Genomic DNA, 15,668 nt, shown 5'->3' with positions numbered 1-15,668 from the left:
CCAGCTAGGCTGTTCTTGGGCTGAGAACTGCATGTACTTAGGAGGCAACAGATAGCCAGGTGTTTGATTTTGGCAGGAGACACAGGTAGCAGTGGGAGAGCCTGGGAGTCCTTGTGGTGCATGTATCAGTTCTGTCGTGCTCATGAATGGTAACCACAGTGTATGGACAGGAAAAAACTAGTCTCCTGCAGAAACCTTGCAGAGTGTAAGAATGGAAATAAGGGGAATGTTTCAAATGAAATATTTGTAGAGTTATTAGAAGCTAAGGAAGAAAACAATCTCATTGCTAACCAGGTTTTTCTTGCTGCTAAATGTTGACAGTATAATATTTATACTATATATTTGAATATATGCTTTGAATGGTTTCATATTTTTAATGGTTTCATTAGTCTGACTTTTGTATTTCAAATGACTTTAAATTGACTTAATTCTTCCTTTTGATTGACCAGATGTTAAAAGTAAACAGGAGCTTTTGTTTCCCTTTCCTGGTTTAATTTTGGAATGAGAAACCATTCATAGTTTTGACTATTATTTAGGGATAGGATTGATTCTCTTGACAGAAGACTGGGGTAGTGCTACTGCTGTTTGGTTGTTTGTACAGAAACCTCCAGAGAGGGAAATGAGTTTATTCTCCCTTTCCCTCAAGCAGTGCATGGGCAGGCAGCAGCCTCAGCCTTGTCATAGTCTGCCATAGCCGTTCTTCATCTCCTGCGTGTGGCTGCTGAGCTGCTAAATGAAGATAATGGATCCCACAACCTCCTTCATAAACAAGCATTACATGACAGTGCACTTGGGGCCCTGCTGGCATCCTTGCCTGCAGTAAATGGGATTTCCTAGCGGCCTAGCAGTTGCTCTGTTTATGCTCCCTGATTGGGGTTACCTTGTGCTGAAAAACTTTGGAGGTATTCTGGCTCTTCTCCCTGAGGTGAATGTCTCCCTGAAACACCACAACATGGCATCGCGGTACGTGTGCAGTCAATTAAACCCAGCGCTTTTCCTGACCCTGCTAAAATTACAGCATGATTAGTCACTGAACAATAGCAGGGGGAGAGGCTGCCAGCTTTTGAAAATGGTGAGGAAAATCACTGTGTGCAACTCCTTGCTGAAGTTATTCTGGTAATTGGATTTTTGTTTGTTGGGATGTATTATCCCTGTAATGGGGGGTGAGGAGAGGAGAGGAGAGGATGGGAAGAGCACCTACGCAATTTTGCTTGCCTGTCTCTGCTCCTGCCCTTGCTTTAATGAGTTTGTTCCTTAAGCTGTTTTTCATATAAGTTGCTTCATAGATGTTGAAAGACCACTTACATGACTAATGACTGTGGGAATGGGCCGTTGTTCCTATATTGGCATGGTTACAAGGATTGCTCAGTGAGGATAAATGAAGCGGGGAAGGGCTGGGGGAAAGGCCAAGGAGAGGACTCCATTTGCAACTGTCTTCTTGAGTATCCCCTTTGCTGTGATAAAAACATAGCTTTTACTGTGCACTGGGGTAGCCTGCTGCTGGAAGGGTGCTAAACCTGTGGTGAACACCAACATTGTTTTAGTTACAATGACTGTGATGTTTCAGAATATACTAACCAATTGGCTTGGGAATTCATCCTTAAAAAGTAAATGTTAAGGTATTCAGTTATTATTATACAGTATAAAAATATCGTGCTAGATGGCCAAGCAGTTACTAGGACAACACGGGGGAGTTTGCCAAAGATTTTTAAACACTGTAAGCAAACGGAAGAAACCTTGAGCTTAAATAGCCCATCTGGCCGTCCTCGGCTTTCCCAAGAGAGCTGCGCTAAACTTCTGCCACATATATTGTGCCCTGATGATAGACGTAGCCCATGGCAAGGAGACTGAGCTAGGAAAGCAAATGGGCTTCTGTGGAAAATACACAGGGGAGGACTGCATCCTGCCCATCGCAGCAGCGCGGGGGCGAAGCCTGTGCCGGGAGCTGCCGCACTGGGCCCAGCAGGGCCCGGCGGCCTTCCGATGCTGGCTGGGCTTCCCAGCTTTCATGTGGGCTCTTGCTCTTTGCCAAATAGACCTTTGACCTGCAGTTGACAGCTTTTATCACGTTTTAAAGCTGCGTAGTTGGCCAACTTGCCGCAGTAAATCTTGCGCATTTCGTGGAGGTTCTTATTTTTGTGTTTGTTCAGCTAATGCAGAGACAGCAGCTCTATGCCACGCTGCATCTGGTTATTCAAAAAACAAATGGCAAAATCGAAGTATTTTAAAGGCAACTTTAGGCCAGTAGTTCTGGGTGGCCCACAGAGCCGTTTCTGCAAAACCTGCTTCGTGTTTGTTACGGTCTAGGAGACCCCCACCCCTCCTCCATAGGAGCCAGCGCTGACCATGAGATGAAAGGGAGAGATCTATGTGTTAGTATGTGTGTGTCTTTGTCTGAGGGCAGAGATGCTGACTGCCATGTAATTACCTTTCTCATTTGCTCTTGCAAATTATTTGCCAAACGTTCTGTGGAAAGATAATGTATTCATTCAAGAAAAGGTTTGTGGGTTGTAGTTGTGTGTTGTATTTTTTCCTTATGACTGTGAGAGGCATTTCATATCTTTTCAGAATGGTTCAAACCACGCACCTATAAAACTGGTGTTTGAATGTATTACTGCATCACTCAGAAATAACTGCAGAAATAAAAGAGACACAGTAACTTACATTCTTCCAGCCAAAGCACTCTTAGAAATAAAATAGCATTTCAAAGTTTTGCAATTTAAAACATTTTTCAGCTGTATTTTGGCTCTGGGGTTTGTTATAATAAAAAATAACATCTGTTTTCCAATTTTAAATTAAATTTAAAACAACATGTTTTTCTCATTAGTACTGTTTATCTGTACTATCTGCTAAACTTGGATGTCAACTCTTCTGCTGAAGTAATCTGATTTTAGTTCACAGGATTAGTAGCGTCTATCAACAACCACAGAGCTTTAGTGCTAATAGCAAATACAAGAAAAATGTTTACAGTCATTATCACACGTTAAGTTTAAACTTCATTTTTTTACTCCCACTGCTGTCGGACATATTTCACATCTCTTACTCTGAGGCTTAAGTGGTGTGCTTTTTTAGTAACTTTTGCAATTGAAGCATTTAAATATTTTTCCTTCTGACATGTCATAGCTAGGAAACTTTTTTTTTGGTTTGTTTAAAAAACATATATAGCTCACAAATGCCCTATAGGGGCTGTGCTAAGCATGCAGCCCTGCCTGCGTTCCTTGCTGTTTGGATTTGCAAGAACTGTCACTTTTCCCAATGAATTGTGTAAGATGTCGTCGTCGAGTTGTGTTGGGCACACCAGAATATTGGTGTACCTGTAACACCTGGCCACCTCTTGGCTTTCATCCCTCCTTGACTCTTTTGCTCATCTGCATCTTTTCCTTCCAAGATCTCAGTGTACCTCTGTGCTAAGCAGGTTTCAGTGGTGAGGGAGGCTGCAAACAAACCGTGTGCTTTGATGCGAGTTCCTTGCTCACTGGTGCTCTCCTGCTGTACGAGTTCAATAGGTTGCCTCATTACAGACTTTCTGGTGGCTTACAGAGCTTCACCCTGTGCATCCATATGTCTCAGCTGGTGGCTGTGTCAATCCTGGGTTATAACCAGCAAGGGCAAAACAGCTGAAAGGGGGTTGCTGCCCTTTTAGTGGAACGGCTTCTCAGGTTAGATATTAAACAAGAGACCCATCTGTCTATTTTTGGTGGCTCGTGAGGGGGATGTGAGAGGAGAGGGAGGTGAAGGCAGTAATTCAGTCTCTGGGCTAAATTCAATCTTCAGTCTCTCTTCTAAGAGAGGTACTTTTTTCCCTTGTGTCATGCCTGATAGACTCTATCAAAAAAGTAGTTTTACGGCCCAAGGCTGTCTATGATCGATTAGTGAATCCTAATGGCTTCACAGGCAGGGTAAGCATTTTTGAAAAGGGTGTTATGGCTTTTTTTTTTTATTATTATTGTTTCGTCAAGGCACTGAGGTTCAGGGATAAGAGGAGACACAATGCTCGAAGGCAGCAGGAGAAGTGGAGTCCATGGGCTCGGAGAGGGGAGACAGCATCTCTCAGGACAAGGCTCAAAGTTATTGTTTGACAAAAAACGAAAAGGAAGAAACCCTGATTGCTATCTGATCCTAGGTGTCTGCAGATTCCTGTCTAAATTTCAAGTTTCTGTCAAAGCAGGGTGGTGGTTTTTTTGTTGTTGTTGTTGTTGTTTGTTTGTTTGTTTTAATTCAATAATGAAACATAGGGTATAGGAACAATGAATTATCACTTTCCCTGTATTAACATGTTACAGACCTGATGACAACCAGATCAGTCAGCATATGGGAAATATTACAAATATGCCATATCCTTATAATATAATTGCATGATGGAAGTTATTTTCCGATACTGTGTTTTAGTAATTCACATAATTTTTCATTTCATTTCAGGCAGCAGTTTTACAACATCATCAGGAATATATGCGGGAAATAATTCACTCACAAATTCTACTGGATTTAATAGTTCACAGCAGGTAAATTTGTATATATGACTGGAGGAAACTTTGACAAACTTAGAATTCTCATCCACTGAAAAAATGTAGCTCTTAAATAGCTTTCTGGAAAGCTATTTTCTCAAGTTAAATTAATGTTTATGAATGTTTTTCTTCAAATTGTCAACTTACAGTAATAGAACTAATTATCTGGGTTTGACGTTCTTATTCACACATCTTCAGTAGTTTGTCTAATAAGCTATTTGTATGAGAAGACATACTAAATTATTTGTAATATAGATTTAGTTTTACTGCTTTGCAGTTTTAGGTCCTATAGCATCTAGTCCAGGAAGCATACGTGCTGAAAGCCTGACATATGTTTGTAGTTATATTTTGGAATTTATACTAAAAAGTAGCAAAACTTTGATAGTCTATTCAGTTGCATATTTTTGTCTTGCAGGAATATCCCTCTTATCCCAGTTTTGGCCAGGGCCAATATGCACAGTATTATAATAGCTCACCGTATCCCTCGCATTACATGACAAACAGCAACACCAGCCCGACGACACCCTCCACAAATGCAACATACCAGCTTCAAGAACCACCATCTGGCATCACCAGTCAAGCGGTTACAGATCCTGCAGCAGGTAATTACATGGATTTTATGGTCCCTACGAGGCACATTTTTGTAAGTTGAAAGGGGGTTGAATTGGATTTTTTTTTCTGTGTAGTAGTCGTCGGCTTTTTTTTTGTTGTTGTTATTATTTCTTAATCCTCAGCCTGTGACACGTCTTGCACAGATTCTAACAGAACAGAGACTAAAGAGAAACGGGGATCAGTAAAAGTTTAAGGCTTTTACAAAACACAAGTTTTTATATCTATTTGTAAAATGTTTGTGTTAAAAATTTGCGGGATATAGGAAAGTCTTTACACTAAACCAGAACCTGCTGCTTTTGAGCTCTGTCTTCATTAAGATAAAATCCTTTGATTTTCCCTAAGAAAGACTGAAATTGAGAGGCCTTCAGACCACAGCCTGAGTGTCCACTTGAAAGAGAGCTTTTGTATTTTTCACTTTCAGAGGACATAATAATGCTTGTAATAGGTAGTTGAAATTGCACAAGTGTTTCCATTTTAAGTAAAGATTTTCAGTGGTTTGTCCTTTTTCCCAGTCATTTTACCTTTCTTGTCGGAATTTGGCAGTCCTTTACTAGTTGAGGTATTTTTTGAACATGTATGCCAAACTGCTCCAGCTGTTTTTGGAAATGAGGGGTGAAAAATACTTTTCCCATTATTAAAAATAAAAAATGAAAAAAAAAAAATTAACAGTTCAAGCATGTCAGTAGTTAGTAGATGGCAGAAGTTTGAAATCTGTCAGAGAGAAGGTCCAAGTTTGCAGATGTATTTCTCAGTAATGTGGTGTGTTTCTCAGCTGTGGAAAAGCAGCTATGATTTGGCAATGCTACCAAGAGGCTTTATTTTGGAGGTTTTGTGGGGAATATTGTTTTCAGTTTTCTTGAGCTACTTTATGAGACCAATCTTGCATGTGCAATGTCAGCTTTGATATAATTTGCTTGTGCACTGTTGTTTTTCTGTATGAGCGTGTATGTGAAGAAAGTGTATGCAGCGTTGTGCTTTTTCTCACATTTTCTGAAAATAAGTAGGGAAGAAAATACAGTTGGGGTGTGTGTTTATATACACAAGATCCCATGTGAGTGCATCAGCGTATTTGAGAAGGGAATCTTTTTAAATATATGAATGCATTTTGGTGTCTGCAGCTTTCAAATATACAGATGTATAGTGGAGTCTGCATAATGATTCTGGTTTTCACTTTCTTTTTAAGTTTTTGGATTTATTTTTTTCTTTTTAACTTGGAAGCAATAAATTTTTCTTACCCTGAAAAACAAACATGATTAAGTTTTAGCTTTTATCAAGATATTTACATTGAATCATTGCATCATCTGGGTTGGGGTTCTTGCAAGATCTTCACTTTTAAAAAACAAACAAAAAACAAACAAACAAAAAACTATTTGATATTTCCTAAAAGCAACATTAAAGGCATGTATGGAGAGAGGAGCTGTATTATTCCAAAGCTCAAATTTAGTGGTTTAGTCAAAGTCTTTCTATTAGTTTTCTGTGCTCCATAGTCCTAGACAGGACTTCTCTATCACTTTCATTTTCAAAAGGCTTTCTTTTCTGGCTCAGATCTGCTATATTCTTTTTAAGGAGGTTTTGTCTAAAAATTTGGAAGAAGGTGATGGGCTTTACCATGGATGTATCAAGTTTATGCTTCCACATACATTCATGGGGTATCCTGTCACTGCTCTGCTTAGACATAGCCATTCTTTAGTCATGTGCACATCTACTCTGACATTGCTGGGAATGCCTTCTCATTCCTTTTATGTTACTGATGCAATAATTCCCAAAACAAAGTTTTTTCAAATGGTTTGCAAGTAACAGGTCTTAAAGTAACTGATTTCTCCATTTGTCTTTATGCATTTTGCTGAGGCATTTAAGTTAGTCAGGGGAGAGAGATCAGCACCTCTAGAGAAATATTTAGAGATTAGTTTAACTATAATCTTCATCCAGGGGCACCAAAGTCTCTCCATTGGTATGAGAGCAGTTTAAGGTGGCTGACTACCATGCTGGGTTCCTATATTAAAATTAGGCAGGATCATTTCTTTGCCTCACAAACCCTGAACCCTGGTAGAAGCAGCGACCAATCAGTGAATCCAGTGCTGTGTCTGACATCTTCCCTTGGATAATATTAATTTTTACTTTCTTCTTGCTTAGGCTTATCACACAACCTCTGCTGAACTCCTACACAGTATGTCTGGGAGATAAATCAAGGAAGTGAAAGTGAAGAGGGAACAGCATGGGAGAAGGGAATTCTGGTTGAGTGATATGAGTGAAACGCATATTAGAGAGAAAAAAAAATCCACAGAACAAATGAGCAAACTAACCAAATTAAAAATAAAAATAAAATGGGCAAATATATCACAATTAGTCAGTTTTCTGTAGAATATTTTACATCTGGTCAAGTTGGACTGCTGAGTCTCTGCTGTGATTGGAGTACCGTATATAAGGGATAGTGGGGAGCAGTGCAGAGCCATCGTGTTAGGCTGCTATACCCCTTATTAGGGTGGGCAGCAGCTGCTGAATTGCAGCTGTTCTTTGTGGATGTTGACAGCCCTAGACATCTTGTGTATTAAAAAAATATATATGTAATCTGTGCAGTTCTGAAATATGCCAGGACAAGCACAGAACAGCCTTCAGACTTCACAGAGGCACCAGAATCATTTGACAGACATAGGGGGTTCCCATGAATTTCTGCCAGTAAGTGAAACACGGTAGTTTGGTAACAAACAATGTGAAAAGAGAGAAATTATGAGCTCTAGACATTTTTAATAGAGTTTTGCAAACTCAGAAAGCACAGATATTTTCACTTAAAATGTATTTAATTCTTTGTTCAAATATAAAATAATCCTTTTATGGTTTCCCATAGTCCTTAGTTAAATATGCACGTTTTTCTCATTTGATCCAGGACATCCAGGGATGCTTGCAAAAGAATAAGAAATTTGTCATGCTCGGTATTTCTTCTTTCTCTTCCCTTTGTGGATCTGAAAAATTTCTTGTACATTGGTCACTAAACCTCTTGATTACACAAAAGTTGATAGTTCCTGTCTCCGTAAATCAGACATATAAATTAATGCTATTTTCTTGGGAACCTGGGAAGGCTGTAATTTTGCTAATGAAATAATCAGAAAATCATTAAACAAAATAATAAAGCTTAGTATGCCATTTAACATTTTTAACATATGCTTTACTTCAGATTTCATTGGAAATTTTGTTTTAATTCAAGAGTAAGAATCTTTAAAGGTTTGTGGCTTTTTTCACTTGTAAAATTCTAACTTTCACTTTACAGTAGAAAATGCTTTTCATCAGAGTAACAGTAGAATATTAGGTTCGTTCTGGGAGGAGCTTTAAATCCCTACGTGAATAAATTATCCCAGGTATGAACAGCAAATTGCTGATTTTTCATTTGAGCTCTAGTACATAAGAGAAGTAATAATAACTAAAGTTATAAAAATAATAAAAGTACACGTGAGCAAAAATCCACTATTCCTTCCAGTACTCAAATTCATTAAAGTAGTTTCAGAGTAAACAAAAGGAAGTATTTCTTTGTCTTGCATATAGGTAAGCTGTGCAGCTCCTTCCTGCAGGATGTTCTTGATGTGAAAATTTATGCTGGTTCAAGCATTGTCAATCTTAGAAAAACTCAAAGATTAGACACAGATACCAACTTTGTTTCAAGAAATTCTTGACAGAAAAAATGCCTGGAAACAGTGGATGAAGGCATGTGTCTGGCCTTTTTGAATTCTCTTAACTGGCTACTTGATATTGAAATTTATCCTGGACTAGTAGCCATTTTGCATCAATCCATGATGCCCAACCCAATGTTCTCAAATTTGTTTCCTCTCAAAGAGGAATGGCCAGAACATGTATTTATAAGAGTTAATGTAGAAAATGACTACTTTTTCTAAAGCTCTAATGATTTTCTCTTGCAGTATTTCAACTCCATCATCATAGCTGGTAACAGAAATTTCTTGATTTGTGAAAATTTTGGCTTAGAAATGCAGACAACAAATCTGAATTTATCCTTTTATTTCATAAGAAGCTGTATTTATGATTTATTACATAATATTTCTTATTTCTTACTAAGAGAGGGCTGCACTGTTCTTTAGATCTGATCTCAGTTTTCTTGGTTTCTGCAATAACTGCAATGTCTGTTTAAAATATTACTGGTAGGTGGAGGTTTTTGTGCTGTTTTTTTGTTTTGTTTTGTTTTTTGGGGTATGTTTTTTCTTTTTTTTTTTGGGGGGGGGGAGGGATCCAGATTATTCATGTACTTCCCAATGCAGATTGAAAACCCCACAATTTCTTTGCTAACCAACAAACATTGTTCTCAGCCATGGGTCACGATTTTGCTGTTAAGGGCTAAACGTCTTTTTCCTTGAACACTATATCCCAAAAGGATATAGCGTATATAGTATTGTGAAAGGGAAGTACCTTTACAGTTTCTCCTTACTAAGTTTCATGACAATAAATTAAAGATAAGAAAATGAAACAGAGCAAAGATACTTTACAGGCAACTTTTCACTACTACCTGTAAAGAAATATATAGTGCTTATTCACAGTATATTACTGGTGTTCTATTATTTGCTCTTTTTCATAAATAAAAGTCCAGAGTAAATCTGGAGTATATATTTATATAGGAAGGAAACAATGAAACTTCTGTAAAAACTGAAATGAGATTGGATACAGTAATGAATGGTAAAATATAACACTGGTTTTACTTTTCTGATATTGGTTATTCTTCTGTTTTTTACATTGACAATGTATAACTTTTAACTCTTGCATTGCATTCAACAGTATATAGCCTGACCCATCATCACAAGATAAAAACTTAATGCACCTTTCAGTATATATTTCTAATAGATAAATAGGATTTTTTTGTAGGATTAAAAGTAATAATTATTTCAAATCATTTAAAACCATAAATAATGACTAAGGAAGAAATTGAGAGAGGTACTACCTGCCCATTATAGGAGTGCTTCATCTTTTCTTTCCTTCAGCACTGTAAATTGGAGAGAAAGCTTCAGACCACTGCAGGCGCTGTTAAGAGAGTTGTTGTTGCACATAGTCATACATAATGTCTACTGCTATTTATACTAAATACTGTTATTATTTTTTTTCATTATTTTGAATAATGAAAAGGTCACCCAAGCCTCAAAATAAATAGTCCTTTTTGCCTATAGATCTAACAGCTTTTTTATCAACAGACTATTTAGGATTTCTGTCAAACTTATAACAGTATGCTAATAGTCTTCAATAGACAAACTTTAGATTCATTTTTCACGTGGAGAAGATTTTGGCTTTTGGTCAAAACAACATTAGAGATTCTTTCTATAATCTCATTAGCAGACATTGTTGTATTTCTTGCAATACTTTCTTAGTACTTTTACTTACAACTAATGTAGTGGTCATATTTATACAGAAAGTAAAAAAAAAAAATGCATTGTTCAGTTTTGGTCCAGTTTTATGTAAGAGCATAAAGGAAGAACTTGATATAGTGCTTATGAAATCTTTTTTAGCTTTATACAAAAGTCAGGAAATCATAGCATGAGACTGACACTGAAACTATCTGTATCTTAAATTTTTATTTTAGTATGCAGGAGCTGAAATAATGCTTGCCTGAGAATTTAAGATATTTATTCAAAACTAAATATAAAATTTGAGGGAAATCTAGATGTAATATAAATGGAAAATATTTACATGTACCTACTTGCAGAAACATTTGGCTATACTAACTATCCTAGACCCATCTTGTTTGTATAATTTACATTGTGACATGAGATAGGATTACTTTGATAATGTGGATTTACTCATTTTTGCATACTCTTGCAGTGTAGTAGGGAAAGCCTGATGAAATTTGCAATGTTTTTGTCAATAAATCTACCTACAGACTCACCAGTGAGAAATACCTAAATATGTACTTTAGAGTAATTTTGAGATTTTGAGATTTCTGCGACAGATAGTTTTCCCCAGATTTGTCATTTGATATTATTCCTGTTTAGTGAAATCAATAGTAAGAAAATACAGCAATTACTTATGGGGAATTTCTGTAACAAATTAAAGGAAGCACAAAATACTGTATTGCAAATGTTCTCTGTGACTCTATTGTCTATTCATAAGTAATGGAAGTATTCTAATTTATGAGGTGATGGAAATATTCCTGTGTGACATAAAACCATCAAAATTGCATACAGTGCTGTGTGGCATGGACGTATATGCTTGTGACACTGCATGTCAAGTTGCAATTATACGGTTCCTTGTGACATAGTTTAAAGTCTACTGTAGTATGATTCATGTATTTCAGGTAGAGCAGAATGAAAATATATTTTATTTTTCAGAGTTATGTGTCATTTTTGTCTGGCTTGGGAAAGGAGATAGACACTTATAGAATCTGGGTTTAAGATGCTAGTTGTTTTTTTCTTTTTGTTGTGTTTTGTTTGTTTATTTGGTTGTTTTTTAATGTATAGAGAAATCAAGATTGAGTCTTTTACACTTGGTCCAGGTCAAAGTTTGGAGAGAAAATTCAGTGTGTGAAGCAGGAACAAGCTGTAACACTTCGGTACAGAAAGCCTGGAACAGAGTGCAGAGAGATCTAAAATTATATGTGTCAATTAATGGATGCAGAATAACTGTTGCTACAACATTAAAATAATGTTTTGAAGGTGTATGTAGCACACAGAAATGAATGTAGTCGTTGAGATGAATCAACCGTCCCTGTACTCTACCTGCCACAGTGGCTGTAAGCAGACAGCCTGAGAGCTATGAGGACAGGCAAAGTTTGTATAGGTTTCGCCCTGAGCGCTTTTCTAGCTTCCAGATATTTTTCATCTCAGGGGATTTCAAAGCTGCCATTGTTTGTATGTTTAGGATGTGACTACATTAGCATTTTAATTTGGAGCAGGAGTCTTTTTTGAAGAGAAGAGCTTTGGCTCAGTAGAGCAGTCCTGGCGTCCCACCAGACAAAACTGACCTGAAAGGTGTCCTGCATCACTTAATTCCTCCAGCCCCTAACGAGGGTGCTCAGGGCACCAGGCTGGGCCTAGCCTGGAATGATGTCCCAGAAACAGGCTGTGTGGCCTCGGGGTTGCTGTCACCACCCGTTTGGTCCCACAGACTCAACTGTACTACCCGCTAATGCAGGCATGGCTGTAGCACCCCTCAATGTGTCTCTTCCAAGGATATCTCCAGGCTCCTCCTGAACCCTTGTAATCTTTTGAGAGCAAGGCATTTTCTGGGAAAAGGTGACACAAATCTCCTAGCTGTGGTCTGAACTCCTTCTTTTGTTTAACCTGACTTCTACCAGCTCCCTTTGGTCACCTTGTACTTTGAGTTTTGGGGCAGGCAGTGAAGAGCTGATCCTCTCCCACTCTTCCACTCACAGTTCTGTAGGGCTTCGGGTTTTCTCCTGCACCTCCCTGTGTTTGTGGTGCCCAAGAACAGGATACAATTAAATCAAGTGCTTTAAAAACATAGTAATTTCCCTTAGCTAATATTACAATATGTTACTATGTAGTCAGCTGAGGCTGAACAAATTAAATACTCATATCAGGGAATGTAGAATAATAGGCATAACAGTAATATGTACTGTGGCTATACAGCTTGATTTCAGCAAGGCTTTCACTGCCCTGACAACTAGACCTTTTCACTTAACAGTCTTAAAAGCAAACTAGGATAAAGCAATCTAGCCAAAACTACAGCAGAATGATATAAAGCTGTTTAGGAAACCATGTCAAGAGAGAAGCCAGTAAGAGCTCGCTATTAAAATAGAAGGATGGCTACAGCAGCATTCCTCAGTGTCTGTCTTGGGCCCAGTACCAGACCGCATTTTCATTAATCATTTAGATGACGGAACAGAATGTGTTTGCCTATTAAATATGTAGATGACACCATGCTGAGAGGGGCTGTGAGTTCTTTGGAGACAGGAGGAGAACTCAAAAAATGGAGATGTGATCTGAATAGGAGCAGGTGTGAGGTATACATTTAGGCAGGAATGATGAACTGCACAAATGTGGGATGGGGAATGTTGGCAGCTCCTTCCAGGCCCTACCTTTCCCCACAGACCGCTCTCAGTACTCCAAATACTAGTGGCACACCGAGTACCCTCAGCCGCTGTTGTTTTTCTTGCTCCAGAATTTGTCAGGGCTTGGGCTCGTCAAGGCTCAGAGCTCAGCTGGATACTGAATTCTTTAATTGGCTTTCCTTATGAGGACCTGCGAGTGACCATTGGTCAGTGAGCTGGTAACCCAGCTGCGCACACTGAGGCTGCACAGTCGAGCAGCCTTAATCCAAAGAATACATGCTATGGTTTCCCTTTACATACATGGGCAAGTTTCTCACACACTATGTCACGTTTTCACCCATTGGCTACTGCCATCTGTCGTGCTGCTGTAGCAGAATGGTCGCAACGGCTATCTCCTAAGTAGGTGCAGAAGCTCTGATTATTAGCAGTGTTGTGTGTTCAGTTCATGTGTAATATTTGGCCAAATCCTTGAGAAACAACCAGTTAAGTGTTGCTTTTTCCTCAGAAGTTGATCTGGGGATGGTGAAATTAACATTTATTAAAAATATCACAGCAAATGTAAATTGTCCCCTGTTAAGTGGAGTCCAGGGAAGAGTAGCCTGTGAGACACAGAAGCACAGCTTTGCTCTACTTTGCTTTGGATTGCTGTGTCCACTCTGGAGAGATAATAGAACAATAATCAGAGCCTAGAAAAGAGGACCATCAGGGAAGGATTACCCTTACAACAAAGGGGATATGGGAACAATGTTCAAATACACACAGATTCAATAAAAGGAAGAGTTTTTCTCTGTTTTCCCAGAGGTTCAATTGCTGTGAAGGAATGCTAAAGTTGTATTATTTGTCATGGCATAGCTATCAAAGCAGCAGAGCAGATTGCCCAGAGAGATCTGTAAGAACAAGAGAAGCACATCTCTGTTGGGAACAATGCAGGTACGGTAGGTCCAAAAAAGGCAGGCTACTGTGTGCCCTACCAACCTTAGGATCCCCAGGTGGGGTTGGGAGCCTTTCTGTCAGGTTAGGATCTGGCCCTTTCAGACAAATGCCTCACATGTGTAAAGGGAACATGGAAATGAATCTTTATTCAAAATTGCAGCCAAGTGTTTGAAATCTTGAATGCAGTATATATACATGAATGTGTTTCTGTGAAAGTGGAAAGCTGTAAGGCTCCTATGGGTAGACTACCTCCCCTGCACTCACCGTGCTCTGCTCTGCACACTCATTTTTTCACTAGTTTTTATTAGTCGTGAAGTTTTGCTTATAATTTTTCCATGCTACCCATTCCTTTTTTTTTTTTTTATCTGTTGTTATTATCAGTACCCCAAGTTTAATAATTAAGTTTTAGGCACATCATGTATGTGAGAAGAATTTAATAAACTGGGATCTAAAGTTTCACTCCTAAAAATATTGTCAGAGGCCAAGAGCATCCCTAATTTTAATTAGTTAATAGGAAATGCAATTTCTCATTACATCTGAATTTTAGAGCACATATTTAAAGTATTATTGGACGATATACCTGCTGAACAAATTCTGATCTTTTTGTTTGTTTGTTTTTAAATTATCAAAAGCCGTAAGAAAAAAGAAAAGCAAAATAAAGAAAACAATGCAAAAAAGCTTTGAAATAAGTTATAACCCAGTAAAATAATGTATAGCAGACAAGAAACTCATTTAAGTTTAAAATGTTGGGAAATTTTCTTCTAGTTGAATTATTTTGTTTTCTTATTTATGTTTTAGTACAGTAGGTGAGAGCAATCAGCACTCAATATATTAATCTGAATAATTTTGAAGTGTTCATTTTCATGAAAAAAAATAATTATTGGAATGTACATGATATTCTAAGATTCAGTTTCTGCCTTTAGTTATGTAGACTGACACAGCTGTGTCAACTTTTTTGTTGTTAAGCACATACATAGAATCACTCTTTTCAGTACAGGTTGAGTGTCTTTTGAAGACTTTTACCTTGTGTTGAATACTAAGTTGTTACTGAGCTTTGTTTAACATAGCCTGAGAGACTTAACTGAAAGTACAACACAAAATAGATAATATATATGAATTTTAAAGTGTAGTTTTGAAGACTGAACATGAGAACTTTGAGACCTCTTTCTGTAATTGAGCACAAGCAAACATTATTATTTTGAGTAATTGTGAGTATGTGGTGTTACACAGATGTCCAGAGTCTCCTCCTTAATCTAACCTTTGACCTCAACAGGATGTTTTTTTAGGAAAAAGGATCACTTGTGTGAGAATTATACCTGTCTGTTCAAAGTAGAATGCCATGGCCTAGGTTGATTGAAAAGTAAATTAATATTGACAAACAAATATACACATCTACTGAACTCTGAATAGTAGTTAATGCTAACTGAGAAATGAAATTGTTAAATATATCATATGTTGAAAATTCTAACTACCTTCACAGAAATATATTTTTATTTTTATTTTTATTTTTGGAAAAAAAAAAAAAGCCATCAAAATAAAATAAAGTCCTTTCTTTCTGAATTTAAGGATGCAAAACAAAGTCTTGAAAAGAGATTTTAAAATGTGTTGTTGCTTTTCTGAGA

The 15,668-nt window shown here is 37.7% G+C and overlaps 1 protein-coding gene across 18 annotated transcripts in view; it reads left to right on the top strand.

Annotated features, from left to right (window-relative positions):
• EYA1 (EYA transcriptional coactivator and phosphatase 1) overlaps positions 1-15,668 on the top strand; it is a 179,584-nt gene that overhangs the window by 115,922 nt on the left and 47,994 nt on the right. For all 18 annotated transcript variants that reach the window (XM_080579846.1, XM_080579855.1, XM_080579854.1 and 15 more), the window contains 2 exons: positions 4,420-4,502; positions 4,921-5,107. In XM_080579846.1, coding sequence (XP_080435972.1) covers positions 4,420-4,502; positions 4,921-5,107 — 270 coding nt within the window. The remainder of the gene's footprint in view (positions 1-4,419; positions 4,503-4,920; positions 5,108-15,668) is intronic.

The sequence above is a fragment of the Anser brachyrhynchus genome, assembly GCF_964034855.1.
Source record: "Anser brachyrhynchus genome assembly, chromosome: 2".
Lineage (NCBI taxonomy): Eukaryota > Metazoa > Chordata > Aves > Anseriformes > Anatidae > Anser > Anser brachyrhynchus.
This window is presented reverse-complemented; position numbering and strand designations above follow the sequence as displayed.